Source organism: Pollachius pollachius, assembly GCF_949987615.1.
Source record: "Pollachius pollachius genome assembly, chromosome: 11".
NCBI lineage: Eukaryota > Metazoa > Chordata > Actinopteri > Gadiformes > Gadidae > Pollachius > Pollachius pollachius.
The window spans coordinates 12,298,926-12,324,035 of record NC_136944.1 but is presented as its reverse complement, the minus strand read 5'-3'; the positions used below and the strand labels follow the sequence as shown (position 1 = coordinate 12,324,035).

The 25,110-nt window shown below is 45.6% G+C and overlaps 1 protein-coding gene across 1 annotated transcript in view; it reads right to left on the bottom strand.

Moving 5' to 3' along the window:
* Positions 1 to 25,110, bottom strand: part of cacna1aa (calcium channel, voltage-dependent, P/Q type, alpha 1A subunit, a) — a gene marked incomplete at its 5' end in the record, with an annotated part of 89,087 nt that overhangs the window by 47,561 nt on the left and 16,416 nt on the right. The window contains 23 exons of the mRNA XM_079746904.1: positions 1,944 to 2,050; positions 2,379 to 2,438; positions 2,692 to 2,821; positions 3,266 to 3,401; positions 4,238 to 4,545; positions 5,205 to 5,866; positions 6,435 to 6,570; positions 7,966 to 8,016; positions 10,333 to 10,439; positions 10,892 to 10,959; positions 11,498 to 11,615; positions 11,957 to 12,029; positions 12,432 to 12,563; positions 12,782 to 12,894; positions 13,678 to 13,790; positions 14,118 to 14,324; positions 15,359 to 15,442; positions 15,636 to 15,680; positions 16,386 to 16,501; positions 16,907 to 17,010; positions 19,917 to 20,104; positions 20,728 to 20,880; positions 22,132 to 22,223. Of these exons, the coding sequence (XP_079603030.1) occupies positions 1,944 to 2,050; positions 2,379 to 2,438; positions 2,692 to 2,821; positions 3,266 to 3,401; positions 4,238 to 4,545; positions 5,205 to 5,866; positions 6,435 to 6,570; positions 7,966 to 8,016; positions 10,333 to 10,439; positions 10,892 to 10,959; positions 11,498 to 11,615; positions 11,957 to 12,029; positions 12,432 to 12,563; positions 12,782 to 12,894; positions 13,678 to 13,790; positions 14,118 to 14,324; positions 15,359 to 15,442; positions 15,636 to 15,680; positions 16,386 to 16,501; positions 16,907 to 17,010; positions 19,917 to 20,104; positions 20,728 to 20,880; positions 22,132 to 22,223 (3,303 nt within the window). The remainder of the gene's footprint in view (positions 1 to 1,943; positions 2,051 to 2,378; positions 2,439 to 2,691; positions 2,822 to 3,265; positions 3,402 to 4,237; positions 4,546 to 5,204; positions 5,867 to 6,434; positions 6,571 to 7,965; positions 8,017 to 10,332; positions 10,440 to 10,891; positions 10,960 to 11,497; positions 11,616 to 11,956; positions 12,030 to 12,431; positions 12,564 to 12,781; positions 12,895 to 13,677; positions 13,791 to 14,117; positions 14,325 to 15,358; positions 15,443 to 15,635; positions 15,681 to 16,385; positions 16,502 to 16,906; positions 17,011 to 19,916; positions 20,105 to 20,727; positions 20,881 to 22,131; positions 22,224 to 25,110) is intronic.

Genomic DNA, 25,110 nt, shown 5'->3' with positions numbered 1-25,110 from the left:
CCCATGTACGACAGAGAATACAATATACAAAAATGTATATAAATGACAATCATGTAATAGTATCAGTTAACAACAGTTGGTAAAACCCTCCTCATGCTCTGAACTTTAACCCCACCATCGTGTATCATAACTCGGAGCATGCATCTTTAAAGGAGAAATAATCCCCCTGACCCTGCCTTTTAGAAGAAACACCTTCCCTGCTTAGCGCAAGGCTGCTGGCTCCCCAGTAAACAGCCCTTCAATTCAGATTCATTATTCATAGGACAGGTGTGTCGCATCAACACTTAACGAGCAGGTTACCAGGCTATCAGCCAATAAGAGCTCGGAGACGCATGCACTGGGATGTGTTTAACCTGGAGAGGGTTAAACACATCCCCCCCACCGTTTTGGTGTCTCCTTTAAATAATTGGTTCTCCTTTAAATAAGATTAAAACCAAAAACCCAGATACCTGCTCCAGTGTTGGGAACCCAGTTGCGTGTGTGTGTGTGTGTGTGTGTGTGTGTGTGTGTGTGTGTGTGTGTGTGTGTGTGTGTGTGTGTGTGTGTGTGTGTGTGTGTGTGTGTGTGTGTAAGGGGGTCGGTGTGACTGATTACTGACTCAAGAGCCACACTAGAACGGCCTGGGCACTAGAGGGTTACAGGTGCAAAGGGTGGTCTCCGACTCCTCATGAGGGACAGGACAGAAGAGGTGGAGGAGGAAAAGAAAACAGAGGAGGGAGGAGGAGGAGGAGGAGGAGGGAGAGGGGAGCAGGAGGGGAAGGAGGAGGCGCATTTGGGAAAGGAGAGGCAAGATGACGCTTGATGGAGGGAGAAGGATGGCAGAAGCCATGTTGGAAGGAGGGTCACAGGCTTGGGGGGATACGTGTGAGGAGCCATACATGTGTGGCAGCTACACATGTATGGCTATTCATTGGTGGACTAGTTTTGGGGGCGGGACATCGCAGTGGCGGGGGGTGAGGGGGGGGGGGGGGGGTGAATCAGAGATGAAAGGAAAGGAAAAGGCAAAGAGCAACTGCATAATGCCCTTGAGCGAAGAGGAGGTGGCACCACATGGAGAAAGGAGGATATATAAGCTGAGAGCACACTAAGTGGAAGGCAGTGGATCTGTCTGTGTGCGTGTGCGTGTGCGTGTGTGTGTGTGTGTGTGTGTGTGTGTGTGTGTGTGTGTGTGTGTGTAAGTTAAAGAGAGTTGGAGGGAGCAGGAGTGAACAAGAGTGACTGAGTGAGCTAGTGATAGCAAGAGTTAGAGAGAGAGAGCAAGAGAGAGCGGGAAAGAAAAAGCATAAAAAGGTATAGAATGCAGGACTAGGATGCTGTGCTTCAAAGTGCCAGTTATGCAGCAGGTAGGTAGCCTGGTGAGACCATCCTGATTTTGCCAGTTCACATTCAGTTTCACTCAGCAGATCGGCCTGACCTCAATACCGTTAAAAAATGCTTTTCAATTCATCAACAAATGCTAGGACCATTCTGCGCTATGGGGAGGGAGTTTCAGGTCAGGACAAACAAGGGGCTGCGCAGTCTGCTAAATTGTTCTGACTGAATGACGACGTTACAACTTAGACAGAGAAGATGCGTCTTTTGAACAACATTAGGCTGTGACTGTATTTGGTCATCAATCGCTGCCCAGCTGAGGCCAGACTGATATTCAAGCTTGAATATCTGGATGGTCTCACAAGGCTAGCAGGCAGGAAGAAGAGAGGAAGGTCAATAAGAAAGATGTAGAGAAGTAGAGCAGATGAGATGATAGAAGAGGGACAAAAGAGGATAGAAGAGAGGGAGAGGAGAGAATAAGAGAGAGGGAGTTGAGAGAAGAGATTGGAAGAGGAGACGGGGAGAGGCGGGTGAGGGAGAGAAAAAAAGAGAAGAGGGTGAGGGAAAGGAGAGAGAAGATGAGAGGAGGTAGAGAGTTGACAAGAGGGAGGGACAGGAGAGCAGAAACTTACGTGAAGGCGAAGGCCACCAGAGCACCACTAACCACTATAAAGTCCAGGATGTTCCACAAGTCACGGAAGTAGGAACCTTGATGCAAGACCAACCCAAGGTCCACCATCTAAGGATAGAGAGAGGGGGAGGGAGAAGGAGGAGAGAGTGAGGGAGAGGGTGAAAGAAAGAGAGAGGCGGGGAAAAAGTGGATACCATCAAAAAGGTTTGGTCTATTTGTAGTCTCTCCTTCCTCCATGACGTATACATTTTTATTTGAAATTACTTGAGCCCAGTCCCAACTCTATCCCTCCACTCTCTCTGCAGCCCAGCCTGGATTAAAGGGCCAAGATGAAAGTGCAGACGTTCCAGGCGCGGTGGCCCCTTTGCGACCAAACGGCACTCCAGAGTATCCAAACCGTGACACAAAACAGCAGAAGAGCAGGAGCGGCCATTACCTTAATTAACATCTCAAAAGTGAAGACTCCCGTGAAGACGTAGTCAAAGTAGCGCAGCACCTGCGTTCCCAGACAAGAAGAAGAACAAACACAACTTTAACATCACAGAGAGGTCCCTCTATGATCCGTCCTCATGTTTATTGAAACACGGATATTATGTGTTAATGAACTCATAGCTTTAGAGTAGCATTGGAAATCTATAAACAAATAATTTTCATGCAGGTGTCTACACGTGTGTGTGTGTGTGTGTGTGTGTGTGTGTGTGTGTGTGTGTGTGTGTGTGTGTGTGTGTGTGTGTGTGTGCGCGTCTTACATTGTTGCGGGGGGACTCGGGCCAGACGGGGTCTTCGGCGGCCAGGGCGATGCTGCTCATGGCGATGACGAGCAGGATGCACATCTCGAAGTAGCGCAACGTGCACACGTAGTGACATAAGCGGCGGAACCTGGAGGCGTCACACAAACACATTAGGTCCTTCAGCGATCAGCGCTGTGCTTTATTGTATTCTACGGGATATGGAGCCGGTGTGTTTGTTGTGCCAGAGGGAGTGATCAAAGATGGGTTTCCTGAGGCATTGAAGCCTTAGTGGAATGTCGGGATTTCTGAGTAAATGATAACTTCAACCTTTGAATTGTGACAAAAGAAAACAAGGATTCACAAAAAGGATGAAAATATGGATGAATGTGTGTTTGTGTGTGTGTGTGTGTGTGTGTGTGTGTGTGTGTGTGTGTGTGTGTGTGTGTGTGTGTAAGTGTGCGCATTTTCGTGTGTGCTTTTGCCTGTGTACGTGTGTTCATTAGTCTGTGCGTGCATGTGTGTTATTGCACATGTGTATGTGTGTTTGTCGGAGTGTGTATTGGTGTGTGTGTGTGTGCGTGCGTGCTCTCACGGGTTGGTAGTGGACATGATGAACATGGAACTGAAGGGGGGCATAGGCTTGGGTCCACCATCACCACCTTTCTCATCCTCATCATCGTCCTTGTCCTCCTTCTTGGGCAGGGGCTCTGTGTTGGCGTTCTTATTGACTAGAGAGAAAGAGAGAGAGACAGAGAGAGACAGAGAGAGAGAGAGAGAGAGACAGAGAGAGACAGAGAGAGAGAGAGAGAGAGAGAGAGAGAGAGAGAGAGAGACAGAGTTACAGAGACAGACAGACAGACAGACAGACAGACAGACAGACAGACAGACAGACAGACAGACAGAGGTGAGGTACAGTTAATATAGGACCAAGCAAACACGGCAGAACACAGCAGAGGTAGGGGGAAGACAGAGAGAGTCAGCGGAGAGTCAGAGAGGAAGGGGCATAGGTACCGAACAGAGAACAAGGCTTTAAAGTAAAAACCAAACAAAGACAGGACTAAGATATACAAGGAAGAGAAAGAGCGCACAGGGAGAGAGAGGAGGAGCTTTGCAACAGGTTGAAACCAGGTGGGCAGAGAAGGGAGGGATAGGAACCATAGCACTGCATAGAGGAGTACTGGAGCACAATGTGATTACACACACAAACACACACACACACACACACACAACCCAATATCTCTGACACACACACACACACACATTCACCCACACACACACCACACCTCCCAGGCAATCACGAAATCACCCAAAGACACATACAAACACACACACACACACACACACACACACACACAACTACACTCTCCCACAAATACACACAATCAAACACCACCACCCCTCAACACACACACACTCAGAAATTCACCCACACACATCCCAACACACACCCACACACACCCTCCACGCCCCACACAAACAATCGCCCCCATACGCCAACACACACACACACACACACACACACACACACACACACACACACACACACACACACACACACACACACCTTGCAGGATGGCGTTGGTGGACGGAAAGGCGGGCATGTCGAGTGCCGTGTAATCAGGCCGGGGCAGACGGACCGTGCTGTTGCCTCGGCGATGCGTTACGTTGCCGTAGGCGTCCAGTCCCACCACGCTGCCACCGGCACTGTTGGCCAGGTAAAGGGCGGAGCCAAAGCTCTGCGCCGGGCTGGAGGATGAGGAAACCAGCCGGGTGTTCATCAGGTTGTCCATGTCCTCAACGCACTGGCTGTCCTGCCGGGAAAGGGTCTTCTGGATGGGACGCGTGGTGGAGAGGCTGGGCCCACTGCCCTCCCTGATAGAGGAGAAGGGGGAGGGAAGGGAGGAGAAATGGGAGGGAGAAGGAGGGGAGATAAGGGTGGGAGGAGGGGGCAGAGGGGTGGGAGCAGAAGAGGGGAGAGAGTAGAAGGGTTGGAGGGGGAGAGGAGAGAAGGAAGAGGGAGAGAGAGGGAGGGAAGAGAGGAGAGGGGGAGAAGGATGGGAGGGGGAGAGGGGAGGGGAAAATGGAAGGGAGAGGCGCTCGGCGAGAGGAAAAAAGGGTAGGGAGAGAGGAGGGAGAGGAAATGGGAAGGAGAGGGAGATGAGAGGGAGGGTAAAGGAGAGGAGAGGAGAGGAAGGAAAAGATAAGATGTCACAGGAGGAAAAGAAGATGTAAAATAGCTTCACCAAACTTTTGACAGAGGTAACCATTTCAAAACTTAGCAGTCAGAGTAGAACAGTAGTACATTAGGGAAAGTGTGTCGAGGACATGGACCTGGCTACCACTAACAACCATGTGACAGACGTTGTTCTGATACAATGCATCATTACTGTAATGAGTATAGGTGCATATAGGTAACCTTGATATAGCTGATTTTGATAATTGGGTCATGATTGGGTTCGGAAAAATAGTGCGAGGTCTGCTGCATAATAAGGGGAACCCCTGTTCAGGACCCCAGGGCCTCCAGAACGCACCTTCTTCGGTGCTGGCGCGCCCTTTTCCCCTCGCCATCCGCCTGGTTGCCGTGGCGACCCCGTCTGGGCCTTCTCTCGCCTCCCTCGCCTCCACCTCCGCCCTCCTGTTCTCCTCCCTCAACGCCCCCCTCCGTTTCTTTGCACTGGGGTGTCCCCCCTGCTCCTCCTCCTCCTCCTCCTCCTCCTCCTCCTCCCTCCTCCTCCTCGGCGCTCCGCCGGTGGGCCCGGGTGGGCTTCCTGTGCTCCGCCTGGCCGCCGCCGCGGCTGCCGCTCCGCCCACGACGGTGGCGCCTGGGGTTCTTCTCCTCGGCCACAGGCCCCAGTGCCAGCATGGAGCCTCCGTCCAGCCGTGTGTGGGAGACGTGGTGAGGGTGGTGGTGGTGATGGTGGTGGTGGTGGTCGGCCTTGCGGCTCCGTCGGCTCTCAGTCGACTCGCCGCGCTCCAGCGGGGGTCTGCCGGGACCCGATCCTCCACCCCCACCGCCTCCCTCGCTGCTCTCGTCCGTCCGTTCGCGGTGGAGTTGCGTTTGCCTGCATAGCGGTTGGGTGTCGCTGACGGTGGTCTTGTTGGTGTTGTTGTTACGGTTCTCAAGGGGGTTCACCACCAGAGGTCGGTCCAGGTGGGTGTTCGCATCTGGGCGGACGTTCCGGGAGTAGTTGACCTGGGGTGGGGAAGGGCGGAGTGGTGGGGGAAAGGTTTGATTGGTTAGGTAGGATGGTGGGGTGGGGTGGTGGGAAGGGTGGGAAGGGTTGGGTTGAATGGTGGGAAAGTCGGGGTTGCATGTTAGAATGGGTTGGTGGGTTGGGTTGAGGGGCGACGATTCAGGAAGAGGAAACAGATGTGGAAGAGATAGTACCAGTAAGAAGGAGATGGGAACATGATGGGGCCAAAAATAAAGAAAGAGAGGTAGGGAAATAACGCAAAGGTAAGAAAACTCTGGTTGACATTTCTTTGATATTTCACTATGAAAACAATACATTTTTCACCCAAATAAAAATCCAACCATCAACAACCCACTTGTAACCCTTAACAACACACACTCATAACCCTTAACAAATCCATGTTCCACTCCACAACACATTTTCTATCATTATCATTATTGATTGACTGATTGATGGATGGATGCTCGTGAGGGCCGCCGCTTGTGTACACGGATAACACAAGGCTAATGGCCCGTTTGCCGTTGCGTTGTTTACATTGTTGGGCTCTTGGCTCACTCCATCCCTTGCCTTCCAGCGGTCGTCGGGGTCGAGCTCGTTGTAGAGTGCCTCGCGACTGGACGCCAGCGTCTGTTTCCTCAGTTCCTTGGTGCGCTGCTCCCACACAGACTTGTTCAAGCCCTTCAAGTTGTTCTTCTGGTCCTTACTGAAGCCCAGAGGCCAAGGAGGAGGGGTAGGGAGGGGAGGGGGGCAGGGATAGGAGGTTGGAGAGAGGGGAGGTAGGAGAGAGGGGAGATAGGAGAGATAGGGAAGAGGAGGTAGGAGAGAGGGGAGGTAGAGGAGCAGGGATTGAAAGGGAGGTAGGAGAGAGGGGAGGTACAGGAGAGGGAAGGTAGGGGAGTAAGTAAAATAGGGAAGAGGAGGTAGGAGAGAGGGGAGAGGGGAGGTAGGGGAGGTAGGAGAGATAGGGGAGAGCATATCAGACATCAGTTTTTTGGAGGATATGGGGTTGGAGGGGGTGGATGGTGATGGGGGCGGGGATCATAGGGGTTACAATTACACACGCGTATTACGCAACAAAATATAAAACAAAAAGTAGGCAATGATTTGAGGGGTGATGGTAAAAAAACTCTATAGCCACAGATACATGTGTGGATGTGTCTCTACGCTATGACACGTACCATGGATGGGGGTAGGGAGGTGGGGAGTAGATATTTAAATCGTCATCCACAGTAAACTACGCAATAAAAGAGAGATCAACTGGACAGGGCTCTTTTTTGGAGGGGAAGGGGGGGTTTGAGGGTTAGGTGTGGATGGACAATTTCCCAAAGCGCTGGGTGAGGGGGTCTATGTATAGGAAGGATAGCATCGGGGTAGGGGAGCTAGGGAGGGGAGGGGGGGGGCTTGTCACAGGATGAGGATATAATTTAATAGCCAGAGCAAAAACTAAAGACGTAAATGCAAACCCTCCCACAATGGACCTGCAGCTTAAGCAAATGGTGTTCTCTCTCCCATCTCCTCATCTCACCAAGAAATCCGCCAAAATGGCGTTCTCTGCTCTCCCCGTACACGGGAATGCAGAAGGAGAAGGCATTGAGGTCCCAGATATAGCTCTGCTACTGGACCGGCCCAGTGGAACGAGCGGATAAGCTAACCTCAGTCATCCAGAAGGAGAAAACAACTCCAAAAGACTCCAACCAGACATCAATGCCCTCTTCTCCCATTCCTCGTTAAAAAGCCATACGCAGTCGTTAGCTGTTAGCTTCCCGTTGTCTCAAAGCCAACAGCTGAACCACACGCACAATGAAACAATCACAGTCAAGCAGCAGCCACACCGCATGGTGAGGGCAACAGCAAATGTCAAACAACAAACAAACAATAAAACAGCAAGTACCACCAACTCAGAGAGGGGAGAAAAAAGCTGAGAATACAGGAATACAATTTTAATGAAAACGGGAGGGATTCATATTTACATATAAATATATATGCATACAAGTGGGGCCAGAAAGGAAGAAAGGTAAGAGTAGGGAAGGGAAATTCAAGGATAAGAAAACATAAAGGAGAAATGAATAAACAAACAAATAAATAAATAAATAAATACCAGTCCAGAAAGGGGTCTGATGTGTTGTGATTCTCACTGTGTAGTTTGTTGCTGAGGAGGGAAACAGTTTGTGAGATGCTGCAGAACACATGGTACAAAAAGAAAACCTCAGCCCATCTACCTGCCATTACAACAAAATGCTAGACTAGAATTGACGAGAGTAAACTAGGCAAGACGAAAGTAGACTAGACGAGACCAGACCAGAGTAGTCTAGACTAGATAAGAGTAGACTAGACTTAACGAGAGTAGACAAGACAAGACGAGACGAGAGTGGACTAGGCGACTAGACTACTAGGCTATAACATAGGGAACAAACATAAAACCACAAGACCTCCACCCACCACACACTAGACTATTCTAAACTAGGAGGGGAGGAGAGTGGACTAGGTGAAAATACTACCAGACTATAATATACAGACCAAACATAAAACCACAAGACGTCCACCCATCACCACAACACGCTAGACTATTCTAAACTAGTTGAGAATAGACGAGAGTAGGCTTAACGAAACTAGAGGAGTAGAGACTGTACAATACTAGACAAGCCTAGACTAGAAGAGAGTGGCGTAGACGACAGTGGACTGGACTAGACTAGGCGAGACATGAATTAGACAAGACTAGAACACATTAGAGTAGACCAGATGAGACGTGGAATAGAGCTTACTAGACAAGAGTAGATAGACTACACTAGAGGACAGTAGACTTAACAAGACTAGACGAGAGTGGACTTGAGTAGACAAGATCAGAGTTGGCAAGGGTAGACTAGACTAGACGAGACGAGACCCGGTAGAATAAATTAGGACTAGACAAGAGTAGACTACGAAAGGTGGACTAGAAGAGTTAGGTTGTGATTAGACTAGACAAGACTTAGTAACAGTGAATAACTACAGACTACACATTGAACAACGCATCCATCCAACACCACAACACGCTAGATTGGACTAGCCTGGACTAGTCAAGACTAAACTTGAGCAAAAAATAGACATGACTAATCTAGTCTAGAATCAACAAGTCTCAATTCAACTGCTCAAAATGGATTTATACCGGCAAAAAAAAAAGCAGCCTCAAAGTAAACTGCATTAGACCAGACAACACTAAACCAACTAACCGAAACAAATGAAAAAGCACCAAAAGTTAACAAATAAGACAATTGCATTTTAAACTCTGACAATAAAATTTAATAAAACAAAAAAATATCATTTCATCGTTAAACTCTATTCCTAATTTAACATTATTTTCTTTAAGACATATATTTACTTAGACTGTATATATTCCTTCATATATTTCTATCTTCCTTCTTCTCTTCTATTTTGTCCCTCTAAAGCTTATTGCTTTTAAGGTGTTAAAAAAACACCTTAAAGCTAAATAGAGAGCTTAAAGATAAATAGACAAAATACGGGAAGCCTATGATATCTTATTATTTTTGAAATCAAATCTTTCACAAGCAATTATGTACACATGTATATAAGTGCATGTCAAATGCAGACATGAAGTCAAACACATGGCAAACGCAGACAGACACAAGCAAACACCACACATAGAATACAATCTGCTAGTGCTATTTACTCTAACTAGCTCTGGTGCGGAAAAAAATACGTAGTCGTAGTCTATACGTAGTATCAACATCACGTAGTGCTTAAAGTCCTATACCACACAGTATTCACAGTCATTATATACTGCATATTCATCAAAGAATAGGTAAATAAGTAAAAAATATTCATAAATAGGTAAAAGAATAGTAAATAGATACGTAGTATCAAATTCACGTAATGCTTACAGTATATTATAGCACACAGTATTCAAAGTCAGTATATACTGTATATTCACCAAAGAATAGGTAGTACAGGACTTGTGCATGTGCTGAATAAACAGACCGGACAGAGACTTAGATAAAAATCAAAGCGCTAAACCTTCAAAGAGATGATGTGTGTGGATGCTTTTATTACAAAAAAAGGTTTGAGAGTCTGAGTGTGCATGTGTGTGTGTGTGTGTGTGTGTGTGTGTGTGTGTGTGTGTGTGTGTGTGTGTGTGTGTGTGTGTGTGTGTGTGTGTGTGTGTGTGTGTGTGCGTGCGGTTCTTAAAAGAGAGGAGATCAAAAGTTCTGACTCTCTTGAATCTGAGACCAGTGGAAAACTAACACAGTTCAAACACATGTGCTTTGTGTGTGTTTGTGTATGTGAGTGTGTGTGTGTGTGTTTTCTGTGTGTGTATGCGTGTGCATGTGTTTGTGCGTGTAAACACCCAACACGACAGTCTACAGATATATATATCTGTGAATAAAGACCATTGTACCTCACTGTTTGAATTGACGTGGTTGATTTGTGGGCTGAATCAGTAGAGAGAGATTACGAGAGAGAATGCACCTACGCGGCAATGGAGAGATTAGCAGCAGAGAGAGGGCTGACTTCCGCGACCTCCTTGGCCTTCTGAAGGGCAGCCTTCTTGCTCGCCGCCCGCTCTTCCTCTTGTTCATCCTGGAGCGAGACAGACAGAGAGAGACAAAGAGAGAGAGAAAAAGAGAGACAGAGAGAGTGGCAGAGAGTATGACGAAGAAAAAAGGAATCCCTCCTTACACTTATATATTTCCTAAAGCTTTAATGTAAAAGTGAAAGCATCCGATTCAGAGAGATAGTGAAAGATAGTCACTATCTGCCTGCAACGTCACTTTGTTTCATCCAAATTTGACCATTTATGGTCCAGGGTATGCATTCTCAATTGGTCCCAATGAGACCAATGACGTAAATGGTCCAACTCTGGAGTTGGACCATTTACGTCATGAACTCCTTGACCTTGTAGCATCTGCCAAATTTCAACAATAATAACGGCACTATTGGAGATGTCAGCATTGAGACAAATACTTACACCGGATCTTGTGTTTGTGGAAAACGGAATAAGGTGAGAGAGAAGAGAAGAGGTCAGCATTTACCTTGGTCAGCTCCTGGGCGTTGGCCAGATTGTCCACAGCAATGGCCAAGAACACGTTGAGCAAAGTGTCTGAACGTCACAGAGTCAAAGGAGGAACACATTTGGGCTTCACAGGGCAGTGTGTGTGTGTGTATAGGAGCACACGCATTCAAACACATGCAAAGGGAATGCAGTTCATTGGGTAGGCTGGATGGATTCCTGTGTAATCACTGGGTAATTACTGTGTTATTACTGTGTTTTCACTGTATTATTACGATTTCATGTATGTAATTACTTCCTGCGTAGAATATACTGTAAATGTTTGCACGTCCATTAATAATAATTATAAAAATAACATTGGAAACAAGTGTCTGCTACATGGTTAAACATGTTTTATTCACGTAGTTTATCATGTTTAAGCGCTGTTTCAGCTGAATTATTGATTTGATTGTGTATTATTGTATGTGTTTGCGTGTGTGTGTGTGTTGCTTTTAAGTCCTTGTGTTTGTACGTTTCCTTGTGTTTGTGTTAACTTCCTTGTATGTGTGTGAGTTTGTGTGATTGCTCTTGTGCGTGTACACTGAGGGTCCATATGTGTGTGGTGTGCTCCACATTCACGATAGGATACAGTTTCCAAAGAGTGTGAGGACAATGAAGAAGATGGAGAAGGGCATGCCCTTGTTGACTCCACCCTGAGACTTGATCCCATCATACATCACCATGTTCCAGTCCTCACCCGTCAGGATCTACACACACATGCACGCACACACACACGCACAGAAACACACTCACACGCGCGTATACACACACATACACACACACACACATACAAATAATGACACAACATATAAGATAAGCAATTCTATTACATTATTTGTTTTGATGGAATTCTAATCTCCATGTTTTCCCTTGCCATCCCACTCTTTCCCATTATCCCTCCTATGTGTGTACGTGTGTCTAAATTACTATGAATGTGAGCGCATCTGTAGTGTGTGTGTGTGTGTGTGTGTGTGTGTGTGTGTGTGTGTGTGTGTGTGTGTGTGTGTGTGTGTGTGTGTGTGTGTGTGTGTGTGTGTTTTGACCTTACCTGAAACACTGTCATTATAGCTGCAGGGAATGTATCAAAGTTGGTCGGTGGAGTGCCATTCTCAAAATTAAACCTAGCGGCCAAAAGTAAAGAGACAGAGATCGAGAGAGAGAGAGAGAGAGAGAGAGACACACACAAACAGACAAACAGGCATTCAGAATGGCGAATCGTTTCAAACAGTGCCATTACACAACTTGATTTAACAATAATAACTTAACACTAGAGTACATTTATAGAACAAGTTATTATACTTTATTCCAATGGAAAACAGAAGGAGAACAAAAGGAAGATAGGAAGTAAGAAATTCAAAATGAAAGAAAGCCTGTAAGATAAGAAGAAGAAAGAAAGACAGAAAGACAGAAAGAAAGAAAGAAAGAAAGAAAGAAAGAAAGAAAGAAAGAAAGAAAGAAAGAAAGAAAGAGGAAAGAGTGATGAGAACAAAGAAAGAAAGAAAGACATGTTAAGGATGACTGACTGTCCCCCGAAGAGCTGCATGCCCAGCAGGGCGAATACGACGATGAAGAGGAAGAGGAGGAAGAGCAAGCTGATGATGGACTTCATGGAGTTGAGCAGAGACACCACCAGGTTCCTCAGAGACGCCCAGTACCTGAGAGACAGACAGGCAGGGAGTCAGACAGGCAGAAAAGGCAGAGAGACAGAGAGACAAACATGGAGGTAGAACAAACGACAGAAAGAGAGACGGACAAAGACAGACAGGGACAGACAGACGGAAAGTCAGAGACGGACAAACAGACAGACAGAGAGGCAGGCAGAGTCAGACAGGTAGGCAGGAAGTCAGTCCAACAGGCAAACAGACAGACTCACTTAGTGACTTTGAAGATCCTCAGTAACCTGAGGGCTCGCAGAACACTGATCCCAAACGATGTCCCGGGTTGGATGATGGACCACAGCACCTCAAATATACTGCCACAGATCACCTGGAGCACACACACACACACACACACACACACACACACACACACACACACACATAAAAGCAATGATATTGAGAATACATAGTAGAGTGGCGATTAAGTTTATCTAGTCCTCAACTAAATCAACCAAACAATTTGTTGAAGAGCTGGGACCTTTCAGTCGATCAAGATTGTATTTGGTTGACTAGTAAAGCCCTAGTAAAGAGAATAGGGTACAAGGTCAGGGTACGGGGTACAGGCTTCAGGGTAAATGGTATTGGGTAATGGGCACTGGTTACTTGGTACAGGTTACAGGGTACTGGGTTCTGGGTTCTGGTAACCGGGTACAGGGTACTTGGTATAGAGCTGAACAAGGTATTGTGTTCTGGGTACAGCGTCCTGGTACAGGCTAGTGAGCCAGAGATACTTCATCTGCCCCTGTGGGTTAAGATGTGTGCAGCATAATCATAGGGCATTTCATCATATCACAGAACAACTAAACAGATGTACTCATACACCTACTGAACTAAGCACATTGCAGTTCATCAGATAAAATAAACAACAAGCTATGCTGGGGGCTGCCCTTCCCCAGACCTGATGGGCAACCTGGTCCCCAGGAACGAGGGGTTGAAGTGCATGGGGGACAAGGTTTGAGTGCTCTACCTGTCTTATAACTTTATGGACTGTGGGACACATAAGAGCGTTGATCCATTTTTGGGGTAAACAGAAGGCTGCGATATCGTGGTTTGGAAACAGTTCAAATGAACTGGCTGCGGCATGCTGGGCACCGTCCGGTGTGTGACTCACGATGCAGTCGAAGCAGTTGAAGGAGGAATTGAGGTAGGCCTGCTTCCCCAGGCCGTACATCTTGATGAACATCTCGGACAAGAAGATTCCCAGGAAAATGAATTCTGCAAAATCTATAAGGGGCGAGAGATAGTAGGGGGGGGGGGGGGTTAAGCAGAGAGAATAGAGGACGACAGAGAGCATCCTTCTGTGTGTCCCCTCTCCATTTGTCTCTATTCTGGACATTTACCAATCCATCAATCTGACCCTCCATCAATCCATTCCCATCCATCCATGCATACATCCATCCATCCTCCCATCCATCCATCCACCCATCCATCCACCCATCCATCGACCCATCCATCCCTCAACCCATGTGTGGCATAAGCTGTTACACTCTGTCAAAGTCATCAATGCCTTGGAACACTTGTTTCTGAATGCAGGTCTATTTCGCTACTCACACAGGAAGTCGGAGAGTGGTTCCGGCTGGTCGTAATGCACCACGGCCACACACAGAGTGTTGAGGCCCACGAGACACAGCACCGTCCAATAGAATGTCTGCGTCTTCACCACGTGACGGATGAAGAAGCGCAGTCGCCGCTCCCGCCGGTCGAAGGTGGTGCCCTCAAGCTTGGAGCTCTTCAGGCTTGCGCGGGCGAAAGGAGAACCTAAAGGGCCACAGGAGAACCAGGAACAATCCAATTAGGATCCTTCCAATCAGGAGGCATCTAATTAGGAGCCATCCAATTAGGATCCTTCAATTCAGGAGCCTTTAAATTAGGAGCACTTACTGAAAATACGATCGCGACTACCGCCGCGGCTCATCCCCTGACATATACATCCTGCTTTGAACAATGAACCCTTTACGCCTAGCAGCTAAAAAAAGCTAAAAAGCTATAAAAACTACAAAATGACTCCATTAATGCAGGCTATGTGGAAAATGCGCTGACATTGGCTCAGCCTGGCTCGCCTCTTCCGCTACGCTAACATGGCTGCCGTTGATTGCGCAAAGTGTACATCGATCCCCACTCAGCGTTTGGACAGTTGTTTAGTACACCATCCGGGTCCTTTCACTTCTTTTCGCCCCGATCGTAATTGGAACGCCCTACGTACTCAAACTAAGTATAGTAAGTTCGGGAAGTATGGATATCGGAATGCGCAACTGCTCTTTGTACTGATTGGTCAACTTTAATGACCAAGCTATAAAGGATATCCTATTGTGAAAGTTAGATGAATCTGAGATTCAAGATTCAATGGACTTTGCATGGAAAACACAAACATTGAAAATAATAAATAAATAAAATAAATAAAAATGTTTTACTTGAAATACTACAATAATATATTTAGTTAGTCAAAACTACAGTACAAGTAAACAGTGCGTGCTCAGTTAGGGGTCGTGATAGTTTTGATAGTTGATGAAACTATTTCTTATAACTTGGTCATGGAAAGAATGGCGTTGATTAGTGCTTGCCCTTCTCTGTACCAGCCCTTGCCCTTCTCTAACATAGTAAGGTAGACTAGCAGTTACAGATGTTTCAAAAGCTTACAAGGTAACAAAATCTAGTTCAAATGGTACTTTTGGCTGTAGTTCTTATCTGTCCATCAGTCATCTGTCTGTGCATGTATGAATCTTTGTGTGTGTGTGTGTGTGTGTGTGTGTGTGTGTGTGTGTGTGTGTGTGTGTGTGTGTATCTTGTCTTACCTACTGCCAGGTCTCCATCCAGCTCCTCAGGGTTCAGTAGTTCTGCCTTGTTCTTGTGGTTCTTCGTGGCTCTCCTACGGGAGCCTGCAGAGGACAAACAGCATGCTTAACACATTCATACTCTGGACACCACAAGTTTTCAGGAGTCATCGCAACAGCATAAGATAAAACACATACAGTAAAAATGGAGAAAATGTTCACACACAAACATACACACACACACACACAGACACGCACACCCACACTTGAAAATAAAGACACGTGAGTGAGTGTGTACCGTCGTATTCGCCATCATTTTCATCATCAGCCAGAATGACCTCTTCTGCAACACAGATATAACACCACTCAACAACAGCAGAAAATTTAATTTTATGGAGAAAAATGAACAACCACCCCTGACAATCCTAATGGCAATGCAGGTGATATGACAGCCACAACCCAAAGGGTTTATAGGGCTGAATAGGCTGATCTGGACATGTTCATGTTCTTGCTCATTTGCACTAATATATGTATGCAAAAAATGTATGCAAAACTGTAAAGAAAAATGAAATGAAAGAAATGTCAGTTTCATCCTTGAATGAGAAAACTGAGACGAAGGAGAGAAAGATAAATAATTGACGCATTTTTTATTTCAATGAAATAAAAAAGCTATATTAACATACATTTCTGGGATAGATACATGCATTTTCTCTTTTACCTCGTTATCTTCCACACAGTATCCCTCCCCCTTCCCTCCCTCCGGCCTTCCCTCCCTCCCGCATTCTCTCCCTCGCTCACTCACTCCCTTCCGCCTTCCTTTCCCTGCCTCCCCCTACCTGCGTTACAGATCCACTCGAGGTAGCCATTCTGACAATTTCTTCATCCCTCCTTCCCCTCTCTCCCTCCCCTCCCTCCTTCCTCTCCCATCTCCACCCTACCTGCATAACAGATCCACTCTTGGTAACCATTTTGTAAGTTGCTTCATCCCTCCCTCCCCTCCCTTCCCCTCCTCCCTCCTACTCTCTCCCTCCCTGCCCTCCCCCCTAACCTGCTTTACAGATCCACTCCAAGTAGCCGTTGAGCTCCCTCTCGATCTGCTGCTGTCTGCGGAGCTTCAGGAACTCGCTCCTGTTCTCCACGCGCTCCCTCTCTTTGGCAAATTCCCTGCAGAGGGACACAGGACACACCGTGAGCGACACACACACACAGACCAGCATGCTTGTGTGTGTGCAACCAAGAAGTGCAGAAGGGTATGCTAATTAATATAAAAAAGTCCTAAAGCGGCTCTTCTCATTTACTTGCAGACAAATTGACCAGTAAAAATTAATTTCATTACATGAATTTGTGTATGTGTGTGTTTGTGTGCGTGTGTTTGCATCTGTGTGTAAGCCTCTGTTTGTGTGCGTGTGTGTTTCTGCATGTGTGTTTGTGTGTGTGTGAGAGTGTTTGTATGGGTGTGTGTGTGTGTGTGTGTGTGTGTGTGTGTGTGTGTGTGTGTGTGTGTGTGTGTGTGTGTGTGTGTGTGTGTGTGTGTGTGTGTGTGTGTGTGTGTGTGTGTGTGCAACTCACCCGGACAGAACACCCAGCACCAGGTTGAGCATGAAAAAGGAACCGATGATGATGAGAGGAACAAAGTACATCCAGTTCCACGCACTCCCTGAGGCGTCGTCGCTCTGTACACACACACACACACACACACACACACACACACACACACACACACACACACACACACACACACACACACACAAAACAACATATATAAACAAGGGACACACAAGCACACAAACACATACACACACATATGCACAAAAATTAATTTCATCATCATCATTTTTCTGGTAATCTGACCAGAGGTTGATGACCAGCATCCAGTTAAGTAAGTTAAGTAAGTATTGAAGCTCAACATGCTCATTTTTAAATCATTGATTCAAAGCAAGTCAGAGAACATTGCCAGTACCCCCAACATAGACACTGAATAGAAAATTCAATATTTGTGGCCAAGTGAAAAATCAATAACAGCCAACAAAAAAAATAATAACAACAATCACTAATCTGCTATAAAATAAATGACATTTCTAAATATTTTACTCAAATATCCCTGAATCGGAAGATTTAATATATAATCGTCTATTTCGTATATTTAGTATGACAGGCAGCAGGACTGTTCAACTAATATATCCAAAGTAGCCAAAGACATGCTAGACAGCTACAATACAGAACATTTGGTAACTAAAGGTCATCCAGGTAAATTAAGGTTAAATCAATTACCCGCTAGCTACATTTGGTCAAACCGTGGCAACATTTGTTTGGCGTCTTTACCAATCGGTCCATCAACTGAATTTCTTTAAACACATTAGACTGAAGCTAAGCCACGAACAGATGCTAAGAAACAGCCCATTGGTTTCATTCCAGTTTGTGAATCTCAACAAATATCCTGAAAAATGAATGAATGATTATGCCACTTATCCTTAAGAAAATGTTTATTTTCCTAGCTTAATGTAAACAACAATTCAATGACATTCTCTTGATGACTTCTTAATGCATTCTACATAAGTACATACCATCCACCCTTAACTGTTGGGACGGCTCTCGGCTCACTAAATAATAGATGCAATCACCACCCCCCCATTTAAACCCTTCCTGTTAGTTTAACATTCTAGCGTTTCTACTACCTTCTTCCTCTCCCTTTCAAGTCTTTCTTGTTTATCCATCTATCAAGTTCTACCCTTCCTGGTTCCTTCTTTTCTTCATCCTATCTTTGTTCATTCCTTCCTTTCCCTCCTTTCTTCTCTACTTCATTAACAAATGTTATAATATTTTTCCTGTCCAATTTCCTTAGCCTATTCTTCCCACATGCCCAGTTTCCCTCCTCCTTTCTTCTACTTCTTTCTCCCTTCTCTCCTTCCTTGCTTCCTTCCTTCCTTCCCTTTTTCCCATCTTTGTTCCTTTCCTTTCTCTCTTCCTTCCTTCCTTCCTTACCTTCTTTCCTCCATTCCTGAATGTACTGTGTGTCTGCTGCTTTGTACCTAATGTGCAGCAGACATTAAACTTTTATTGCTCCCCTCCTCAGCAGCTGCCAGAATAACTTGGGCTGAGCAGGGCTTTTTAAATATAGAGCAGCATAGAGACGGACAGAGAGAGGGAGGGAGAGAGCCATGGAGGACCAGAGAGGGAGAGATTAAGAGAGAGAGAGAGAGAGAGAGAGAGAGAGAGGGAGGAAGAGTGGGCCAGAGAGGGAGAGGGAAAGATGCAGACTGAGAGAGAATGAGAGAGAAAAAGGAACAGAGTAAGAAAAATAAAGCGAGACAGACAGAGGGATGGCAACAGACGGAGAGAGCGGGAGAGACAGAGTGCGCGAGAGAGAGGGGGTCTTGAGGGATGGATTATTATAAGAATAGAAGTTATAGCAAGGGGTGGGGAAATATATTAGATATTGCCAGGTGGAGGAAGGAAGGAGGGACTGAAGGAGGGACAAAGGAAGAGACGGAGAAGAGAAAAAGACAGAGGGGGAAAAAATGGGGAGAAAATCTGAAGATAGCAAGGAAGAGAACTGGAAGGGGGACAGCAGAGCGAGGTAGACTTAGCAAGTGAGAGTGAGAGAGGAGAGAGAGAGACAGGGGAGAGAGAGAGAGAGAGAGAGAGAGAGAGAGAGAGAGAGAGAGAGAGAGAGAGAGAGAGAGAGAGAGAAGAACACTCAATGACCCTCATCTACCTCTGGTTTCCATGGCAACAGCTGCCACCGAAAGAGAGAGAGAGGAACAGCTCTCTTGGTGAGGAGCGGTGACATTGTATGCAGACATAGTTCCTGTTCTTAAAAACAACACCAAGCAAGTGTCACGCAACACAACCCTATGCCCAGCGCGAAAATACCGTGAGGTACTACTAATGGATGGAATTTATTGAAAACGGTCGAAGTTGGATCCACTACATTTGTATTCCCATTTATTCTTTGCTGTGCGTTCACGGCAAAAGCGAAGGCGTGGCGCAGTATATACAAAGTCAATGCAAAGACACGAATAGATGCAAATCTTCCGCTGGCAAAGCCGCCAGCGTGGATGGCTTAAACGACGCGGCACAAATGGCCCTGTGCGGCGCAAATGACCCCTTGAAATATCCGCACCATATCATATATGGTCAACACAAGCATGATAGGGAGCAGAAGACAAGCGCATGCTGGGATACATTGCTTTGTTATGGAACTCGGCTTTCCCCACAAAGGCAGGGAGTTTTTACCTTCTCTACATATAAATGATTACATTCCTTTTCCGACAACCTAAATAATGGTTTCAGATCAAATCCTAAACAACAAGGTTAACCCTCTTTTCTGCATAGTAACTGTATCACTTTCTAAGAGATGTCAATTTAGTGAAGGGTGCCTGGCATGAACCAAACTATAGCCGCCAGTTCTTTGAGTGACATCATTGGTACAGGTAAAAATAACAAAATGTATGTTGATTGGTCAATGCTGACAAATTTCTGACTTGAACTGATTAGAACTTCAAAATAGATTTATCTGCCTTTTTTGCTGCAAGTTCACAACTAATTATTCCTCCACAGACACCCAACAGGCTCTTACATAGTAGAGGAGCTCAGTCCAGCCTTCCATAGTGATGCACTGGAAGACGGTGAGGATGGCAAACAGGATGTTGTCAAACTGGGTGATGCCGTAGTTGGGCCCCAGCCAGTACTGCCTACAGGTGGTTCCCTCCGGACAGAGGCGCGACGGAGCCTCCAGACCACATGGGAACTCCTCCCGCACATCCTCTGAGGAAGGGGATGGGAGAGAAAGCAGACGGACAGGTGACTCCCATGTAAGGATCCTTCAGCAGACGTGCAATTTCATGGATCCTACAGCAGTTCATTGGAAGACCCGCCCAAACTGCCAATAATCGAACCATGATTGGCTGGCGACACACTGCTTGCTAAGCATAACCACCTCCTACCTAAATTTAATCTAACCTAAGTATGGGTAACCTTAATCTGTAACCAAATACGTGATTCCATATATTCCATACATGCATTTCATTCTGATGTTATACATGTATAGGGCTTGTACATTAGAATGAATCATGGGGTTATTTGTTTGCAATATGACAATTTGAGATACCTTTAAAGAAATGTTCTAGTGTAAATCTAATCTCATTTTAATTACAGAATGACAAATCATTTCTCGAGAGATTACAAAACAATGACCAAAACACCATTGCTAGTAATAGCACTCCTATTCACCTATGATTCCAAAGTAAAGTTGCAAAATCACTATGTATTAGCCCTTCTATTGTTGCACTTAATAATATACTATACACATACAGACAAACACCCACACACTCACATACACAAGTATGCACGCACGCACACACGCATGACACCTCCACACACAAACTCACTTGTGTAATTGTCGAAGCAGGCGGTGTGGAATTTGCCCATGTAGAACTCCAGGCCGATGATGGCGAACATGAGGATAGCGAAGAACAGGAGCAGTCCTATCTGAAGTAAGGGAATCATGGCCTTCATGATGGACTTGAGCACCACCTGCAGGCCTGGAGGACAATGCACACATAGGATCATTAAAGTGTCTCCATAGCCATTCAGGATCACTTCTTTTAAATCTCTGTTAAATACACAAATTTATAGACTGGATTAAATCTGTTAGCCATTGCTCTTACTGTGTTTTTGTGTTGTTATTCTGTCTTAATTTCCTTATTTCTATTGATTATAATGTTCTATCAATTTAAATGTTTTTATTTGTATAAATATTTATTCATTGATACAGCATAGAGGTAGCGGCAGAACAGTCTGGTGGTAAAGTGTGTTTAACTATCAAAAACGTTCTGGGTTTGAAATCCCCAATGACCGTAGTCCCGTTTGTCGGCACGCTTGATAAATTGATCTAACCCCCCAACGTGGCTATACAATAATTTCATGTGTTCCTTGTAGTTTTCTTTGTGTTTGTTGTTGACATAGCCAACCTGCTCTCCACCTGCCTCTAACATGGCGTGAAGAGCACGTGTCTGTACATGCACAGCATTCTAAGTCGGGCCATTGTAGCAGAGCAGAAGTTACACTTGGCGGACTCGAAAACCGAGAAAAAATCGTTGCCGTAGAGTCGTCCCGGGGAAAAGGAATGCATTGTTCTGAGTGCTCCGATGCATTTGCATTGAAGTTAATCAAGAGAGCACTCACAGGAAGTGCATTCATCCGTTTCCTCAACTAATTTACAGAAAGGTATGAAATAACCAACAAACTGGTCGTGAAAAGAGAGGGTATAACGTGATCTGAGAGTGTTTATAGAAAGAAAAGATTTTCAGACTTCATATTGGAGACTGGACGGTTTAGTCTTGGGTAAGTGGTGTGTAACGCCCAGCCAAAGGTTCTGGGTTTGAACCCCAATGTGTGCACTCTACCAGTAGGCATCCTTGAGCAAGAAAACCCTGACCCCCTCCTTACCTGCTCACTAATGACATGTTTCTAAAATACATTGAGGTGCAGGTCACAATGAAGACTTCTGCAGACTGGGAAAAGTGGTTTTGTTGAAGCCGATTCTTTCTAGAGTTTACATCATTTTCAACTCATCCAAAAACGCAACACATTCAGCTGAAAAAGGCAAGCAAATAATGGTTCCTATTCATTACAATGACAAGAGAGAAACCCCAGCTTTTAAAACACATTCGGTGTGATCGGCCAATTTACTTTGGATAAAAGCCATGTGTTAACCTTAAGTGTTAAAATAAAAGTGGGTTCTAATAGTGAATTTTGGGCTGTCAGAGGGGAGCCGGAAGTGTGTTTCTTACTGGGAATGCCTGACACCAGTTTCAGCGGCCTCAGCACACGCACGGCTCTGAGGGTCCGCAGGTCGAAGTCCGAGCCCACTGTGGACAGGATCCTACAGGACAGGGCGAAGGACAGACAGACAGACAGACAGACAGACAGACAGACAGACAGAGAAATAAGGGCAAAATATGACGTGCTTTATTATTGCAGAACAGAAATGTGGGTGTCACTGCAGAGGTAAGGAAGAAAGAAAAGAAATGTAAGACAAAAAACAAGGGCGAGATGTTATCAGTCATACAGAAGAGGTGGTATAAGACGAGAGAAAGAGGGAGAGAGATAGAGAGAGAGAGGGAGAGGAGGAAAAAGAGAGAGACAGAGCAAGGTAATAAAGAGAGCAGAGGGAAGATAATAAAATGAGAAAAGAAAGGAGGGGGGAGTAGATTATTTCATGTCTATACGGCAAAGGATATATTAAGTAGCGGGGTTTTTGTGTGTGTGTGTGTGTGTGTGTGTGTTTGGGATGGTTACAATGTTTCCATTGGCCTGCTGCCTTTAACACTGACGCACAAAGTGATTCACCCTCTCTCTCTTGGTCTGGCTCTCTCTTTCTCTCGTTCTCACTGTGTCACTCAGGGTATATCTCGCTCTACCCCACTGTTCCCCTGTCATCTACAGTGGCCCCATGACACAGCATATCCTCCATCTCTGCTCCCATATCCAGACTGTGAGTGATCGGAAATAGGACCCAACCTGCACGTAGCTACCCCACCTGGGGATCTGGTGTTCGATGAATGAATGAACGAAGGAAAGATAATGCATAGGTCAACTGCGTGTGCCTATGTATGTTAAGGCACATATGTGTTAGTGAAGGAGGTTGTATATGTGTGTGTGTGTGTGTGTGTGTGTGTGTGTGTGTGTGTGTGTGTGTGTGTGTGTGTGTGTGCGTGTTGTGTGTGTGTGTGTGTGAGGGGGGGGGGGGTGTATGTGTGTGTGTGCCTGTGCCTTTGCAAGCTGCTAATGACATCACTGGTGATGCAGGTGATCTCGTCAGGGCATCATCTGTCAATTTACGGCCCCTGCTGTGAGGACGGCAATGAGGCCCTTTTCCTTTTCCTCATTCACCACTGTCGCCACGGTTACTGCAACCCCTCTCATTCATAACCGTTTCCATGGCAACTGGGACCTCGGCTCATTGATAGATTCCCGGCATCACCTTGGTGACGGGTCTGATGGATTGTGTTTTTCTTCCTCTTTGGTTTTTACACGAGAGTGCACACACACGCAGACAGACACACACACAAACACACACACACAAACACACACACACAAAACACATACACATATCCCATCAAATCGCTACAGAATTCTGTCTCCTGATCTCTGTATCGATTGGCCGGCGAGGAGAAGGCACACATGCGCTTCTGGAAGTAGGTCATGAGCCAACCACACCAGTTCAGCTATATCCATCAGCTATATATATTTAATAGCACACAACACACAAATGCACAAATACATAGATACAAACCTACACACACACACACACACACACTCACACAGCTACAAACCTAGATACGCACTCCCATCCCTATGCATTGACACATGCAAAGCAACACCAGTGGTGCACACGTGCGGAAAAAAAGAAGGGCAATCAAGCCATGGTTTGGGCAGGCGTTAAACGCTAATAGAGAATCCCATTTAGCTAATCCAGTCCACTGGCTCCCCCACATCCCACAATATAAAACCTAATCTTTCCTGCCAGCTGTCTGTCCTCCTGCAGCGTGCCACTGACCTCGGCAGAACACACGCTCTCTCTCTCTTGCTGGGTTTCATCTGTCGTTCGATACCTCATCCTTCCTTTTCTTATTTCCTCTTTTGATATTTAGCATCACAACCCCCCCCCCCCCCCATACGTATTTACCCATGATGGTTATAACATACCAATCAAGGATTTGTATGGTTAGCAGTTCACTTTGCAACTGCTTGAATTGATCTATGATTTGTAACATGTTTAATTGACTATCAAGTATTATTCCATTTCATTATTCTATTTTATTTTAGATTAAATTATATTTATATTCTACATATACATCATATAATATCATCTTACATTACATAATAAGATTACATAATTGCAAAATATTACATTATATTATTATTTCCTTAAGAATAGTTGTTTTCTTTTTCCCTTCCTGTCGTCTGCATTCCATCAAATCTTCTCTTCCTCCCTGTCTCCCTCCTCTAAACAACAACCTGTTTGAATGCCAGTTGAAAGAGGCGGAGGAGATGAGGGGAGGGGTGGAGTTGGAGGGCAGGGAGCCAGGGGGAGGGGGCGGGGTTCACAGACACAGGAAGTGCTGTAAACTCACAGTAATTGGACTAATAATCAATAAAAGACATCAAAATGAATTAGCTTATTCCCGGTGCCAAATCAACCCCGGCAATTTACTACCTCAAACAAGTTAACACACACTCACATACACACACACACCAATGGTATCTTTCCCAAAGGACTACATTAACTCACACACATGCAAACACACACACACACACACACACATAAATCAAAGAGAATTGGGAACGGGGTACGAATCATTGTAGACATTTTGAACGTTTTTGATTTTGTTTATTGCTGTACGCGTGGACTCACAACTCAGACGAGGGCTTGTTTCAAATCAACTGTTTGTGTGTGTGTGTGTGTGTGTGTGTGTGTGTGTGTGTGTGTGTGTGTGTGTGTGTGTGTGTGTGTGTGTGTGTGTGTGTGTGTGTGTGTGTGTATGTTTGTGTGTCTTTCTGTGTTTGTGTTTGTGCGTGTGTGCTTACGTATGCTTGTGTCTATATGTTTCTGCTTTTGGCACTGTACCCATTTCCAAGATTGTATCCATGAACACTACATATAAACATATAAAGACACATTTATATGTTTATATGTATAAGCGCCGCAGGGTTTGTGTGAGTGTGAGTTGCATGTGGACAGTGTACACAGTGTGTTTTTTGGGGGG